Source organism: Balaenoptera musculus, chromosome 15 (genome assembly GCF_009873245.2).
Source record: "Balaenoptera musculus isolate JJ_BM4_2016_0621 chromosome 15, mBalMus1.pri.v3, whole genome shotgun sequence".
Classification (NCBI taxonomy): Eukaryota; Metazoa; Chordata; class Mammalia; order Artiodactyla; family Balaenopteridae; genus Balaenoptera; species Balaenoptera musculus.
Genome location: NC_045799.1, coordinates 52,325,189 through 52,339,506, shown reverse-complemented (window position 1 = coordinate 52,339,506; position 14,318 = coordinate 52,325,189). Strand labels below are relative to the sequence as shown.

The window sequence follows — 14,318 nt, the reverse complement described above, 5'->3', positions numbered from 1 at the left end:
TGCACACCGCAACAAAGAATAGCCCCTGCTTGCTGCAACTAGAGAAAAGCCCACGCGCAGCAACAAAGACCCAACACAGCCAAAAATAAATTTTAAAAAATAAAATAAAATAAAATCCAAACACTGCATAAAAAGAATTACACATCATGACCAAGTGGAATTTACTCCAGGTATGAAAGGCTCGCTCAACATTCAATAATCAATTAAGATAAATTCTCACACTGACAGGCCAAAGAAGAAAAATCACATGATCATAACAACACACATTAAAAAAAGCATTTCACAAAATTCAATAGTTTTAAAAAAAAACCATAAAAACTCAGCAAACTGAGAATAGAGAGGAACTTCCTTAATGTGATAAAGATTATGCACAAAAAAACCTACAGGTTGGGACTTCCCTGGTGGTCCAGGGGCTAAGACTCCGTGCTCCCAATGCAGGGGGCCCGGATTCGATCCCTGGTCAGGGAACTAGATTCCACATGCCAGAACTAAGAGTTTGCATGCCGCAACTAAAGATCCCGCATGCCGCAATGAAGACCCGGCGCAGCCAAATAAATGAATAAATATTAAAAAAACAAAAACAAAAAACCTACAGGTAAGGAGTGACATCAGCAAAATGGATGACTAGGAAGCTCTAAGCCCTTGTTCCCACAGAGACAACAAAAAACAATCCAAAACTGGCTGAACTAACTTTACAGGAGATCTGGAGAACAGTCAAACGTCTATAGCAACCAAATGAATGTGCAGTCAGTGCCCACCCGCCTTGGCATGGCAGTGTCTTGGTCTAGAGGAGGCAGCAGACCAGTTCCCAGTTCCCTCCCGGGTAGAGCTGACCTTATTTGCAATGTTCTAACCAGTCTTGGGACTGTCTGAAGGACTGATCTCTGTCCACCTAACTTGAATCTCAGGCAAAGAAAATCAACAGGCACTAATCATGAAGGCTACAAGGATTTCAGACTCTGAGATGCCTTAAGCAAGAGCTTATGAGTGAAGACATACAATAGATAACCTATGGCCACAAACAGAAGCTGGAGATGAGACTCTTGGGAAGTTAAGACATTCAAAAACAGCTGTGTATAAAGAGGAAATGAAAAAAGCCACACACAGACGCAGGCAAAACAAATCCTCAGAGACGACCTTAAGCTTTCACCTGGGCTGATCCCTACGCTCAAAGCAAGTCCAGTCAATCAGTGAAGGACTGCCCAGGCACAACAGAGCCAGCCTGCAAGGACAGGGAAAGGTGGCTGTTTTTTTCAAATACCTAACTTTCAACAAAAACAATAAAAGGCAAACAAAGAAATAGGATAACATGGTTCATCCAAAGAACAATATAAACTGGCAAAAACTATCCCGGAGGAAGCATAACATGAGATTTACCAGATAAAGACTTTCTAACAGCTATCTTAAATATGCTCAAAGAGCTAAAGGAAAACACAAAGAGGGAAAGCAAATCTGGAAAATGATATTATGAACAAAATGAGAATATCTACAAAGAGAGAAATTATAACAAAGAACCAAACAAAATTCTGGAGCTGAAAAATATAATAAATGAATGAGAAAATTCATAGAGAGGTTCAACAGCAGATTTGAGCAGGCTGACAAAAGAATCAGAGAACTTGAAGACACATGAAATTATTGACTCTGAGGATCAGAAAGAAAAAAGAATGAAGGAAAGTGAACAGATGGACTTCCCTAGTGGTGCAGTGGTTAAGAATCCACCTGCCAATGCAGGGGACACGGGTTCTATCTCTGGTCCGGGAAGATCCCACATGCCACGGAGCAACTAAGCCCGTGTGCCACAACTACCGAGCCTGCGCTCTAGAGCCTGTGAACCACAACTACTGAAGCCCGAGCACCCTAGAGTCTGTGCACCACAACTACTGAGTCCACGCTTGCAACTACTGAAGCCCCACGCACTCTAGGGCCCGCATGACGCAACTACTGAAGCCCGTGCGCCTAGAGCCCGTGCTCTGCAACGAGAAGCCACCACAATGAGAAGCCCGTGCACTGCAACAAAGACTGTCCCTCGCTCGCCACAACTAGAGAAAGCCCGTGAGCAGCAACGAAAACCCAACGCAGCCAAAAATAAATAAATAAGTTCATAAAAAAAAAAAAGAAAGATATCAAAGCAATAGACTAACTTTACACCTTAAGGAAATAAGAAAAGCAAACTAAACCCAAAGCTAGCTGGAGGAAGGAAATAATAGAGTACAGTGGTAACAGAGAAAAACAAAACAACAGAGACCAGTTGCACTTCTATACACTAAAAATGAACAATCCTAAAATGAAATTAAGAAAACAATCCCATTTACAATAGCATCAAAAAGATTTAAAATATTTGGGAATATGGGGACCTCCCTGGTGGCACAGTGGTTAAGAATCTGCCTGCCGATGCAGGAGATACGGGTTCGGTCCCTGGTCCAGCAAGATCCCACATGCCACGGAGCAACTAAGCCCATGCACCACAACTACTGAGCCCGTGCTCTAGAGCCCACGAGCCACAACTACTAAGCCCGCGCGCCACAACTACTGAAGCCCACGCACCTAGAGCCTGTGTTCCGCAATGAGAAGCCACCACAATGAGAAGCCCACGCACTGCAACGAAGAGTAGCCCCCACTCGCCACAACTAGAGAAAGTCCACAGGCAGTAACGAAGACCCAACGCAGCCAAAAACAAGTAAATAAATAAAATAAATAAATTAAAAGAAAATACTTGGGAATAAACTTAATCAAGGAGGTGAAAGACTTATAAACTAAAAAATACAAATCATTGCTGAAAGGAATTTAAAAAAGACATAAATACATGGAAAGACATCTCATGTTCACGGATTGGAAGACTTAATTTTTTTTTTTAATAAATTTATTTATTTATTTTGGCTGTGTTGGGTCTTCGTTGCTGTGCGCAGGCCTTCTCTAGTTGCGGCGAGCAGGGGCTACTCTTCGTAGCAGTGCGCGGGCTTCTCATTGTGGTGGCTTCTCTTGTTGTGGAGCACAGGCTGTAGGTGCATGGGCTCAGTAGTTGTGGCTTGTGGGCTCTAGAGCACAGGCTCAGTAGTTGTGGCACATGGGCTTAGTTGCTCCATGGCATGTGGGATCTTCCCGGACCTGGGCTCGAACCCATGTCCCCTGCATTGGCAGGCGGATTCTTAACCACTGCACCACCAGAGAAGTCCTTAATATTGTTAATGTTAGTACTACCTGAAATTATCTGCCTATTTAAGCAATCCCTATCAAAACCTCAATGACTTTTTTTTTTCACAGAAATAGAAAAACCTGTCTTAAAATTCATATGGAATCTCAAGGGACCCCCAAATATCCAAAACTACCTTGAAAAAGTAGAACAAAGTTGGAGGTGTGTCTCAAACTTCCTGATTTTGAAACTTAGTACAAAGCTACAGTAATCAAAACAGTGTGATACTAGCATAACGACAGATTTATAAACCAATATAATAAAGAGCCCAAAAATAAACACTTGCATAAGGTCAAGTGATTTTCAACAACAGTGCCAAGACTATTCAACAGGGAAAGAACAGTCTTTTCAACAAATGGTACTGGGAAAACTGGATGTCCACATGCAAAAGAACAAACTTAGCCCCTTGCCTCATTTTATAACAAAAAATAACTCAAAATGGACAAAGACCTAAATGTAAGAGCTAAAACTATAAAACTCTTAGAAGCAAACATAGGGTAAAACTGCACAACATTGGATTTGGCAGTGATTTCTTGGATATTACACCAAAATCACCAACAAAAGAAAATATAGGTAAACTGGACTTCATTAAAATTAAAAACCTTTGTGCATCAAAGGACACTATCAGGAAAGTGAAAAGACAACCATGAAGTGGGAGAAAATATCTGGAAATCATTTATCTTATTACAGTCTGGTATTCAGAATATATAGAGAACTCCTACAACTAAACAACAAAAACCAAACAACCAAATTTAAAAATGGGCAAAGAAAAAAAAAAATGGGCAAAGGACTTGAAGACATTACTCCAAAGAAGATACACAAATGGCCAATAAGCACATGAAAAATGCTCATTATCATTAATTAGTAGGGAAATGCAAATCAAAACCGTGATGAACTATCACTATCCACCCATTAGAATGGCTATCATTTTTAAAAAATTACAAGTTTTTATGAGTATATGGAGAAATTGGAATCCTTGTGCACTGCTGATAGGGATGTAAAATGGTGCAGCCACAGCGGAAAACAGTATTGAGATTCCTCAAAAAATTAAACATAGAATTACCATGATCTAGCAACTTCACTTCTAGGTCCCCAAAATGGAATGACGAAAAAGTTCTGGAGGTGGCTAGTGTGTGGATAGTGGCGATGGTTGTACAACAGTGTGAAAGCATTTAATGCCACTGAGTTGTATACTTAAAAATAGTTAAAATTGTAAATTTTATGTTACATATATTTTATCACGATGAAACACCATTCAGCTAACAGCATACTTAACAGTGAGAAATTAGATGCTTTCTTGCTAAGATCAGGAAGAAGGTAAGAATGCCTTATTTTTACCACTCCCATTACTGGAAGTCCTAGGTAATACGACAAGAAAAGGAGATAACAGTTATACAGATTGAGAGGGAAGAAATAAAATAGTCTTTGTACATATATGACATGATTCTCTATGTAGAAAATCCCAATGAATCAATAAAAAAAACCCTCCTAGAACTAATAAATGACTATGTCAAAGTTGGACAATACAAGATTAATATACAAGGGGCTTCCCTGGTGGCACAGTGGTTAAGAATCCACCTGCCAATTCAGGGGACACAGGTTCAAGCCCTGATCCGGGAAGATCCCACATGCCGCGGAGCAACTACTGAGCCTGCACTCTGGAGCCCATGTGCCACAACTATCGAGCCTGCATTCTAGAGCCCACGAGCCACAACTACTGAAGCCTGTGCGCCTAGAGCCTGTGCTCTGCAACAAGAGAAGCCACCACAATGAGATGCCCGTGCACCGCAACAGAGTAGCCCCCACTCGCCACAACTAGAGAAAGCCCGCATGCAGCAACGAAGACCCAATGCAGCCAAAAAATAAATAAATAAATAAATTTATTTTAAAAAAAAAGATTAATATACAAGGGTCAGTTGCTTTCTTATCTACCAGCAACAGGACTTCTGGTTTCTAGTTCCGCATGTGAGGAGCCTGGAAGTCACCACTCTGTCCTGAACACCTTTTTTTCAACTCTTCTGAGCAAATACCTAAGAAGAGAATTACTGGGTCATATGGTAATTCTATGTTTACCCTGTTAAGGAACCACCAAACTGGTTTCCACAGCAGTTGCACCATTTTGCACCTCTAGGAATGTATGAGGGTTCCAATTTCTCCACATCCTCACCAACACTTGTTTTCTGTTTTGGGGGTTTTGGCTTTTTTTTTAATGGCTGCCCTAATGGGTGAGAGATGGTATCTCACGGTGGTTTTGATTTGTATTTCTCTATGACTAATGATGTTAAGCATCTTTTTATGTGCTTGTTAGCCATTTATATATCTTCTTTGGAGAAATGTCTATTCAAGTCCTTTGCCCATTTTCTTTTTTTTTTTTTTAAAGATTATTATTTTTTAAAATTTTATTTATTTTTTGGCTGTGTTGGGTCTTCACTGCTGCACATGGGCTTTCTCTAGTTGCGGTGAGCGGGGGCTACTCTTCGTTGTGGTGGGTGGGCTTCTCATTGCGGTGGCTTCTCTTGTTGCAGAGCACAGGCTCTAGGCGCGCGGGCTTCAGCAGTTGTGGCGCATGGGCTCAGTAGTTGTGGCGCACGGGCTCTACGGCTCACGGGCTCTAGAGCACAGTCTCAGTGGTTGTGGTGCATGGGCTTAGTTGCTCTGCGGCATGTGGGATCTTCCCGGGCCAGGGATCGAACCCGTGTTCCCTGCATTGGCAGGCAGATTCTTAACCACTGCACCACCAGGGAAGTCCCTCTGTCCATTTTCTAATTGGGTTGTTCCTTTTTGTTGTTGAGTGGTAAGAGCTCTTTGTATATTGTGGATACCAGACCCTTATAAGATATATGATTTTAAAATGTTTCCTCCCATTCTGTGGGTTTTCTTTCCCCTCTCTTGATAGTCCTCTTTGATGCACAAAAGCTTTAAATTTTGATGAAGTCCAGTTTATCTACTGAATTCTTTTGTTGCTTGCTTGTGCTCTTGGTGCTCTATCTAGAAACCACTGTCAAATCCAGGGTCATGAAGATTTACTGGTTTTCTTCTATGAGTTTTATGGTTTTACTCTTACATTTAGGTCTTTGATCCATTTTGAGTTAACTTTTCTATATGGTATGAGGTAAGGATCCAACTTCATTCTTTTGCATGTGTATATTCTGTTGTCCCAGCATCATTTTTTCAAGAGATTACTGTTTCCCCATCGAATGGTCTCGGCATTCTTGTCAAAAATCAATTGCCCATGAATGTATGGGTTTATTTCTGGGCACTTAATTCTATTCCACTGACTTGAATGTCTATTCTTATGCCAGTAGCACAGTCTTGATTACTGTAGCTCTGTAAGTAAGTTCTGAAATCAGAAGTGTGCATCCTCCAACTTTGTTCTTTTTCAAGATTGGCTATTTAGGACCCCCTGCAATTCCATATGAACTTCAAGTTTTTCCATTTCTGCAAAAAAGGCTATTGGGATTTTGGCAGGTATTACACTGATCTGTAGATTGCTTGGGGGGAGTATTGCTATCTTAACAATATTAAGTGGAAGATGACTTAATTTTAACATCAAAATTATGAGTGGCATTATCAACTTTATTAAGGAGAATGCTGTTCTGCAGTTGAGGTCAGTATGTCTGCATGCAATCTCCCCTCAAACTCATCTAGCAAAATTAACAGAAGTATATATCACACAAATGGCAGCAGTAGTAGACAGAAATGCAGCATAACCTAGAATGACTTTTGTACACTTTGACATGTGAAACAGTCATTTCCCCTCTGGATTTCAACAATTTTGGCAGTGTAGGAAACAGGATTATACAACAGTAAATAAAAGCTTATATGACCAAAGAACTGAGAATATAGACAACCCTTCCCTTGTTCAATCTGCCCTCTCCCCAACCCCTGCCAAGATAAATGAGAGGCAGCTGGGCAGGTTTTGGTTTTGTGATTTATAACCAAACCACAGACCTGGGAAAAGGGCCTTTCACTTCTTCCACAGAACTGTTTAAAACATTAACTCTGTGGAAGATGCCAGAAGTTTCCAAAAAGGAAATATTCCAGGAGAGTAATGAAGTAATAATCATAGCATATTCAACCTTTGCCTGTTTCCCCTGGACCCCAAATCTACTCCTATGGGCTTCTATGGGCTTGGAAAACAGAGCCTCTACTTGGAATAACACTCTTTACATTGTGTCTAAATTTTTCCACACACTTCTGCATCTATTCTCTTTCTGAAAAACCATGTAAAGTTTATCAAACATAAGGACAATTCTGACCTTTTAATATATTAAATGTTCCTTCATGTCGCTGGCTTTAGTGTTTTGGCAGGGAAGTTCTGCCACAAATGCTGGCGGGGAGCAAACATGCAGTATTCCCACTGAAATAACATGGACTCGATAACATTGTTTTTGGATACTGTCCCTCAGCTTAGTCACACTGGGTGACTCCTGTAATTCCAGTGGAAGAGTGTGAACCTCAGAGCTTCTGCTGGAGCTAAGTAATAACTGGGTCCAGGTCAAGGGGGCTCCCATGGTTCACCTTGGGTCAAAGAGAAAGCTGCCCCAGAACTTTGTTCCTTGAAGGGAGGAATCATGTCTAACTCTAAATTCCAATCACCCCTCACTCAGCTTTTGGCATCTCTTTTATATTTAGCCTATAGGATTTGCTCAGTAGGTATTGGCTAAATGTAGTGACCATCAGTCTCTAACTTAGAGACCATCAGAATCATCTGTGAAACTTTCAAAAGACACAGGCTGGGAACCCTACCCAAGATTTATTTAGCAGGTCTAAGGGTGGTGTCCAAGTATGCCAGTTTAAAATATTCCACAGGTAAATCAGTTGAGAAGCTAAGGTTTAAGGAACACTCCCCTCTCTAAACTACACTTCAATAATTCATTTTGCTTAAAATGGCCAGATTGAGCAGGTGACAGAGGGGAGAAAGGGAACAGAGTTTTCTTCCCCAGCCTTCTAAGAGATTTAAATCCTAAATTGGAGAAAAATACGCATCACCTTCACAACTGTCCTTCACATCATCCCAGCCATGTCCCCATGCATTAATCAATTTTTTTCCCTGTACTGTATGATGTTTTGACATCTTAAAAATCTCACTGGTGGGGAAGAGACTAACCTTCCCAGGACTAGCTAATTCCCAAAGATAGTAATCAATTTACTTGGGAGCAGCCTCTCATATGCACACTCATCAATTCCTTTATCTCCCACAGATGAAGTCAATATTGCCCCTGCCCTGAATCATCCCAGGCCAGGTACCAGGCAACTAGGGACCATCCCTATAGCCCAAAGCCCACCATAATTACTCAAACTAGCTAGTCCTAAACTGTTTACCCTGCCCTGTCTTGCCTTTTTCAGTGAATAAGACTCCAACCTAGGCTTTCCCCTCATTCCTGCTTCTGTCTCCTGACCAAAACCTTCCCTGTGTGGCATGGCATGCCCTCTTCTCTCTGGAAATGTAATACATTTTTCTTTCAATGGCACTGGCTTCTCCGTGTTCTCACCCAGTCACCTCTTATAAATTAATATCCCACTGGGACAGATCAGACACTCCACCCCTACCACTCTTGTGCTGTCTACTTAGCTAATCCAGTTGGAAACCATATTACAAACTAACTTAGGTTTCCAAAACCAGAGAGCAAGTAACACCTCCTAGCACCTTCATACACAGAAAGTTCTTCAAAGTCCTATTAGCATTTGAAACTCAACACTCAGAACTAAATGCTGTATGACCCAGCAATCACTCTTAGGTATATACCCAAGAGAACAAAAACACAAACACTCATACACGAATGTTCACATGACCATTAGCTGTAATAGCCAAAACGTGGAAACAGTCCAAATGTCCATCAACTGATAAATGGATAAATAAAATGTCGTATATCCATAAAGGGGAATATTACCGCATCATTAAAAGAACTGAAGAACTGATTCATGCTACATGGATGACCCTTAAAAACATTACATTAAGTAAAAGCCAGACAGAAGGTGACATATTGTACGATACCATTTATATAAAATATATAGAATAGGCAAATCCATAGAAACAGAAAGTAGATTGGTGGTTGCCAGAGGGAGTAAGGGGTAATGAGGAGTAACTGCTCAGGGGTACAGAGATTTCTATTTGGGGTTATAAAATGTTCTGGAATTAGATTGTGATGATGGTTGCAAAACCCTGTGAATATACTAATAACCAACACTTTAAGAGAGTGAATTTTAAAATATGTAAATTATATCTTAAGGAAAAAAAGCTAAATGTATTAGCTCCCTTCCAAAACTACTCTTTCTCCTATGTTCATTATTTCAGTAACTAGGACCACGTTCTACTCAGATGCTCAGGCCAGAAACCTATAATTTTTTTTTTTTTCCAAAAACCTACAAATGTTAACTAATTAGGTCACGGCAATTCAAACGTCTTAATATCTCTCCCTTCCCCCACTCCAACTCCTAATTCAGGCCGCGCTCATTTCTCGCCTTCATTACAGCAGCTTCCTAATGGGTCTCCTGGCCTCCGGGCTTGCCTCTCCAGATCAATTTTTACATTGCAACTAGAACCTCCTTTAAAAACAAAATCTTTACCGGCTCCCAATAACCCCAGGTTGAAGTTAGAACCTTTAATAGATTTATAGTCTCTCAGACTTCAGCCCGCGGTGAACCTCTCCAGCTTCACGTTCCCCTCACGCCCGGACAGCCTGCACCTGGCAGCCTGGAGAGGGTGGGTATCACCTCGGCCCCGGCCCGCAATGGGCGACCCGCCCTCCAGGCCTCAACCTGCTCGCAAGCGTCTCAGGAAGATCTTCCCTCACCCCCCACCCCCCGCCCCCAGCTCTGGCGCCTCCGTTTACCCGTCGGCTCCTCAGGCAGGTACGCTCTGAGGGGCCGCCAATGAATCCGCATACATTTCCTGTGTGAACCGTGGTGCACCCAAATTTCAACTTAAAACTGCGGCGGAGCCCTAAACTCACCCCAAGTCTTCCTCAACACTTAATAGACTTTGCCGGACGCCGCCTAGAAACGCAGCCACATGGCCCTCGGGCGCCACGCTCCGCCTAGTCCCGCCCTGCGCGTTGTGGGCAGGTTCTCTGCTGCTCGCCCCGGCCCCGGAGGAGGATGGGAAGCGAGCCTTGTGGATCGCTCTGCGCCTGCGCAGACGCAATTCGCCGCCGGGGCGCCAACCGGCGCATGCGCAGGCGCGTTGGTCTCCGTTGAGAAGGTGCTGCGGCGGTGCGGGAGGTAGGAGGAGCCGGGTTTTGGGGCCGGGAGTCTGCACCCGGGAGAGGAGATCCAGCCACCTCGGGCCTTTCTCGCTCCTCTGAGGGCGAAGAGGCTTTCTCGCCCGCCGCCAGCCGCGGTTAGAGGCAGGACCCGGGCTTGGGTGGAGGAGTCCAGGGCTGTCTGAACGGAAGAGGGGTGGGGGGATCCGGATACCCACGGGGCACAGCCCGGGGGTCCGACTAGCGATCGGAATTCGCCGTCTGTCTTTATAGCCGCCAGAGTCCTTGGCAGCCCTTCCCCAGGTGACAACCCGTGTGTCACCGGGTTGGGCGAGGCGGGGGGTCAGCCCCGCACCTGCCCATTCTTTCTTTCAGCGTCTGCGGTGAGCCCGGCCGCGGTAGGTACAAAGCTGAGTAGGCACAGTCCCCAGCCCTCTGGAAACTTGCCGTCTCGTAGGATCCATTACTTCCTTCAGCAGATACTGATTGAGCACGTATAGGAGATGCACCGTTTTAAACTAGTATCGGCAGAGATGTGGCGACTCCGGGCAGTGTGGAGGGTGGAGTTTGCTCTAGCGCCCACATCCAACAGTTTGCTTGGCCTAACGTCCCAGGCTCTCGGACACGGATTCTCCCTGCAACCTTCTCTCCCACCACTTTCCTCTTCGCTCCCTATTGTACCAAACTCTTTGCAGTTAATTAATTCAACAGATAACTATCGAGCACTTGTTACAAGTCATGCACCTTGTCAGCCAAAGAGAATACAAAATAGAGATGAGTGTGTGCCAACCTGAAGTTTTGAGCTTAGTAGGGGACAGATAACAAGTAAATGAATAAAAATGTAAGAGCTGATGCCCTGGAACCACACTGCCTGGATTTGATCCCAGCCCTGCCACTTGAAAAGCTGTGTCAACTTGAGTCAGTTCCTCATTCTTGTGCCTGGTTCCTTGCTGTAAAGAAAGGGTGTCAATAGATTGTACCCAGTAGAGTTGTTGTAAGTATTAAACAAGTTTGACTTGTAAAGCACTTGGGACCACTGCCTGCATTCAGTAAGCATTCAATAAATCTATTACATGTGATTATAACTTGTGATAAGTGCCACTGTGAAAACAGCGTGTAATGATAGAAAATAATGCGAGTGGAGAGGGTTCGCTTAGATAAAGACGGAGAGCAAGCTTCTCTAAGGAGATGTAAGATGAGAATGAGCCGGCTATGCAAAGTAGATTTTAGGTATGTGTGTCTGCCCAGCTTTGGAAAACTAGGTGATTAATTGGGTTACTTGGACAGTGGAGATTTCATTATGGTATTTGAAATGAACTTTCTACCACTGGGTTATTCAGTTTTGATTTCTGAACTCCACTAAACTGTGCCAATATAAATAATCATGCCCGTAAGGCCCAACCTTTGCATATGAGCAGCATTCTAGTCACCTGAGTTAGGAGAGTTGCCGGGGTGAGAGAATGGAGAAAAGTGACCTATTTCTGATTTGGAAAAATTGGTTGTATCAGTGAAAGAGAGCCTGCTATGTTCCTATCTTTTGTTTCTTCGTGAGCGTTCAAGTGCATATTCTCTCTTTCTCTCTCTCATTACATTGCTTGCTGATAGAGCCTCTGAGAGCTGGAGGCCTTGGACCAGCACAGGCCTAAGAGATAGGTTTTCTGGATTCCGGGGCCATCTTGTTTCTGTGGTGACTGCTCTTCATGGGATTTATTCCCTAGGCTTCAATAAAACTCTACTCTTCCAAGATGCACACATTTTTCTGCCTGTGGAAGAACATGCTTTGACAGGTTTTTAGATCCCTCTCCCCTGTTGTGTTGTGGTAGCCTGTAGGACAGTTAGTTTGTGCTAACCAGACTATAGCTGATTATTTGACAGGGGTATTGTTCCTCTGGAGACTTTTCTCATACCCCACATGCTCTTGTACCTTCCTGGAAGAAATGGCATAAAATGACAATATCTGTCTAATTACACTTAGATGCTTTTGGTTTTCCACGAGTGAAAAATTAAATGAATCAAATGTACTTTATCACCGTGGAGATCTTGGAGAATCACCTGAGCACCAAGGTCACATGTACTCTCAGAGGCATCTACTGGACAACAGAAGCTCTCAGCTGTGAACTTTAATAAAGGTAAGCTTTAAACGTGCTGTTTAACACAGGTTCAATTTGAAGAAAGACATTTTAAATCATTATGGCAGGGGGAGCAGTACTTCCTGCTCAGTTGTGCAAACCCTCCAGGTACCTCAGTGAGAAGTAGAGAGGAACCATAATGAAGCTGCGAGTGCGAACGAGGCCTGGCTAGGCTCACACTCGGGTTCACTTTCTCATCTGTCCACATGCCCCCAGATTGACCCTCACTCCTCCGAAGACCAGCCTGAAAGCCTTCAAACCCGTCAGATGATGGATGAGTCAGACGATGACTTTAAGGAACTCTGTGCCAGCTTTTTCCAAAGGGTGAAAAAGAATGGCCCCAAGGAAGTGTTGGGGGAAAGGAAGACACAAAAGGCCTCAGACAGCACCCAGATAAGAAGCAAACTGAAAAGGACCAAACCAACTGCTTCCAAGAGCAAAACCCTTCAAGGCCCCACTGAGAGGAAAACTCGCTCTGGCAGCCAGGTCCTGCGGATTCAAAAGCAAGGGGCACCCAAGTGGCCAGAGAGTGAACCAGCTCCCCCTGAAAATGGGGAGGGAGGCGTGCATGCTTCTGCTGTGCTCCAAGACAGTGCATGGAGCACCCAGACAGGTAACCAGCTGAAACAGCTGCCAAAGCTTTTCCAGAGAGGAAACCAGAGGTGATTTGTACTGTTTTAAACCAGGGGTCGGAAAACTTTCTGAAAAGGGCCAGCTAGTAAATTTTTTTGGCTTTGCAGGTTGTACAGTCTCTGTCGCAAACTACTCAACTCCCTATGACGGTATGTAATAGAGTGGGCTGTGTTCCAGCAAAACTTCACTTAACAAAAACAGGCAGCCAGCCCGAGGACCGTAGTTTGCCAACTCCTGTTTTAAACAATAGTCATAAAAAATATAACCCGTGTTAATTTTCTACATGATATATTTGGGACCCTCTTCTCTTTCAGTTTCCTATTAATGTTTACATCACACAGTTGACATGAGTTACATGAACATGAAAATAATGCTGCTTCTCTCACTTTCTTGAGTTCATTCCAAAGTGGTTAAGTTGCAGTGGGCCAGCCAATTTGGTTAGGCTGCTGAAAGGTAGAACGAGGGTGCCGTGTGGGTTTGAGTCCCAGGAGAATATTCTGGTCCTTCCTTTCTCCTCCAAACACCTTTTATTGTTTTCTTTTTCTTCTTCTTCTTTTTTTTTTTTTTGGTTTGTTCGTTTAAAGCAGCTTTCTTATCCTGCTGCCCTTGGTGTACTAAACCATATGCTTAGCATACATTCTTCATGCAGAACTGAAAACCAGCCTTGCATATATAATACAGCACAAGATCTTTGGGCTCCTGAGTTCTGTTTCTAAATTTTTCTCACCTTCACTTCCTGATCTTAAATAATATGTGGTCAGCATGACCTCCCAGTGCAGTGGTGGTAAAGAGACTGTTGTAAGGCTTCGTTAATGTTGCTGAAATGTTACTGGTCCTTCATGCGCCCTTTGAGAGTCTAGTGAAAGCTATGCTTGATTTCCCCCAGAACACTGCACCCCCGAACACACCTGCAAAATTGACATATAACTTCAGGGGCTTCGTGGGTCCCCCGCCCGGAGGTCATCTACAGACACCAAGTTAAAGGAGAACTTCTGACCTAGAAAGATATAAGTGTTTGTCATTAATATTTCTTTAATAACAGCTTTATAGGGATACAATTCACATTCTATAAAATTTACCCTTTTAAAGTGTATGGCTCAGTGATTTTAGTATATTCACAGAGTTGTGCAACCGTCCCCCCTACTTAATTTTAGAACATGT

General features: G+C 43.3%; 2 protein-coding genes across 6 annotated transcripts in view; one reads left to right on the top strand and one right to left on the bottom strand.

The window, feature by feature from the left end:
- The window catches only part of DNASE1 (deoxyribonuclease 1), a 27,610-nt gene extending 17,357 nt beyond the window's left edge, over nucleotides 1-10,253 (bottom strand). For 3 of the 5 annotated variants that reach the window (XM_036827198.1, XM_036827202.1, XM_036827199.1), the window contains exon 1: nucleotides 10,147-10,251. The gene's annotated coding sequence lies outside the window, so the exon portion shown is untranslated. Of the gene's footprint in view, nucleotides 1-10,146 lie in introns of all 5 variants that reach the window. The other 2 variants (XM_036827201.1, XM_036827200.1) reach the window with 2 other exon arrangements.
- Nucleotides 9,925-14,318, top strand: part of SLX4 (SLX4 structure-specific endonuclease subunit) — a 22,638-nt gene continuing 18,244 nt past the window's right edge. The window contains exons 1-3 of the mRNA XM_036826761.1: nucleotides 9,925-10,045; nucleotides 10,259-10,414; nucleotides 12,652-13,137. Coding sequence (XP_036682656.1) covers nucleotides 9,925-10,045; nucleotides 10,259-10,414; nucleotides 12,652-13,137 — 763 coding nt within the window. The remainder of the gene's footprint in view (nucleotides 10,046-10,258; nucleotides 10,415-12,651; nucleotides 13,138-14,318) is intronic.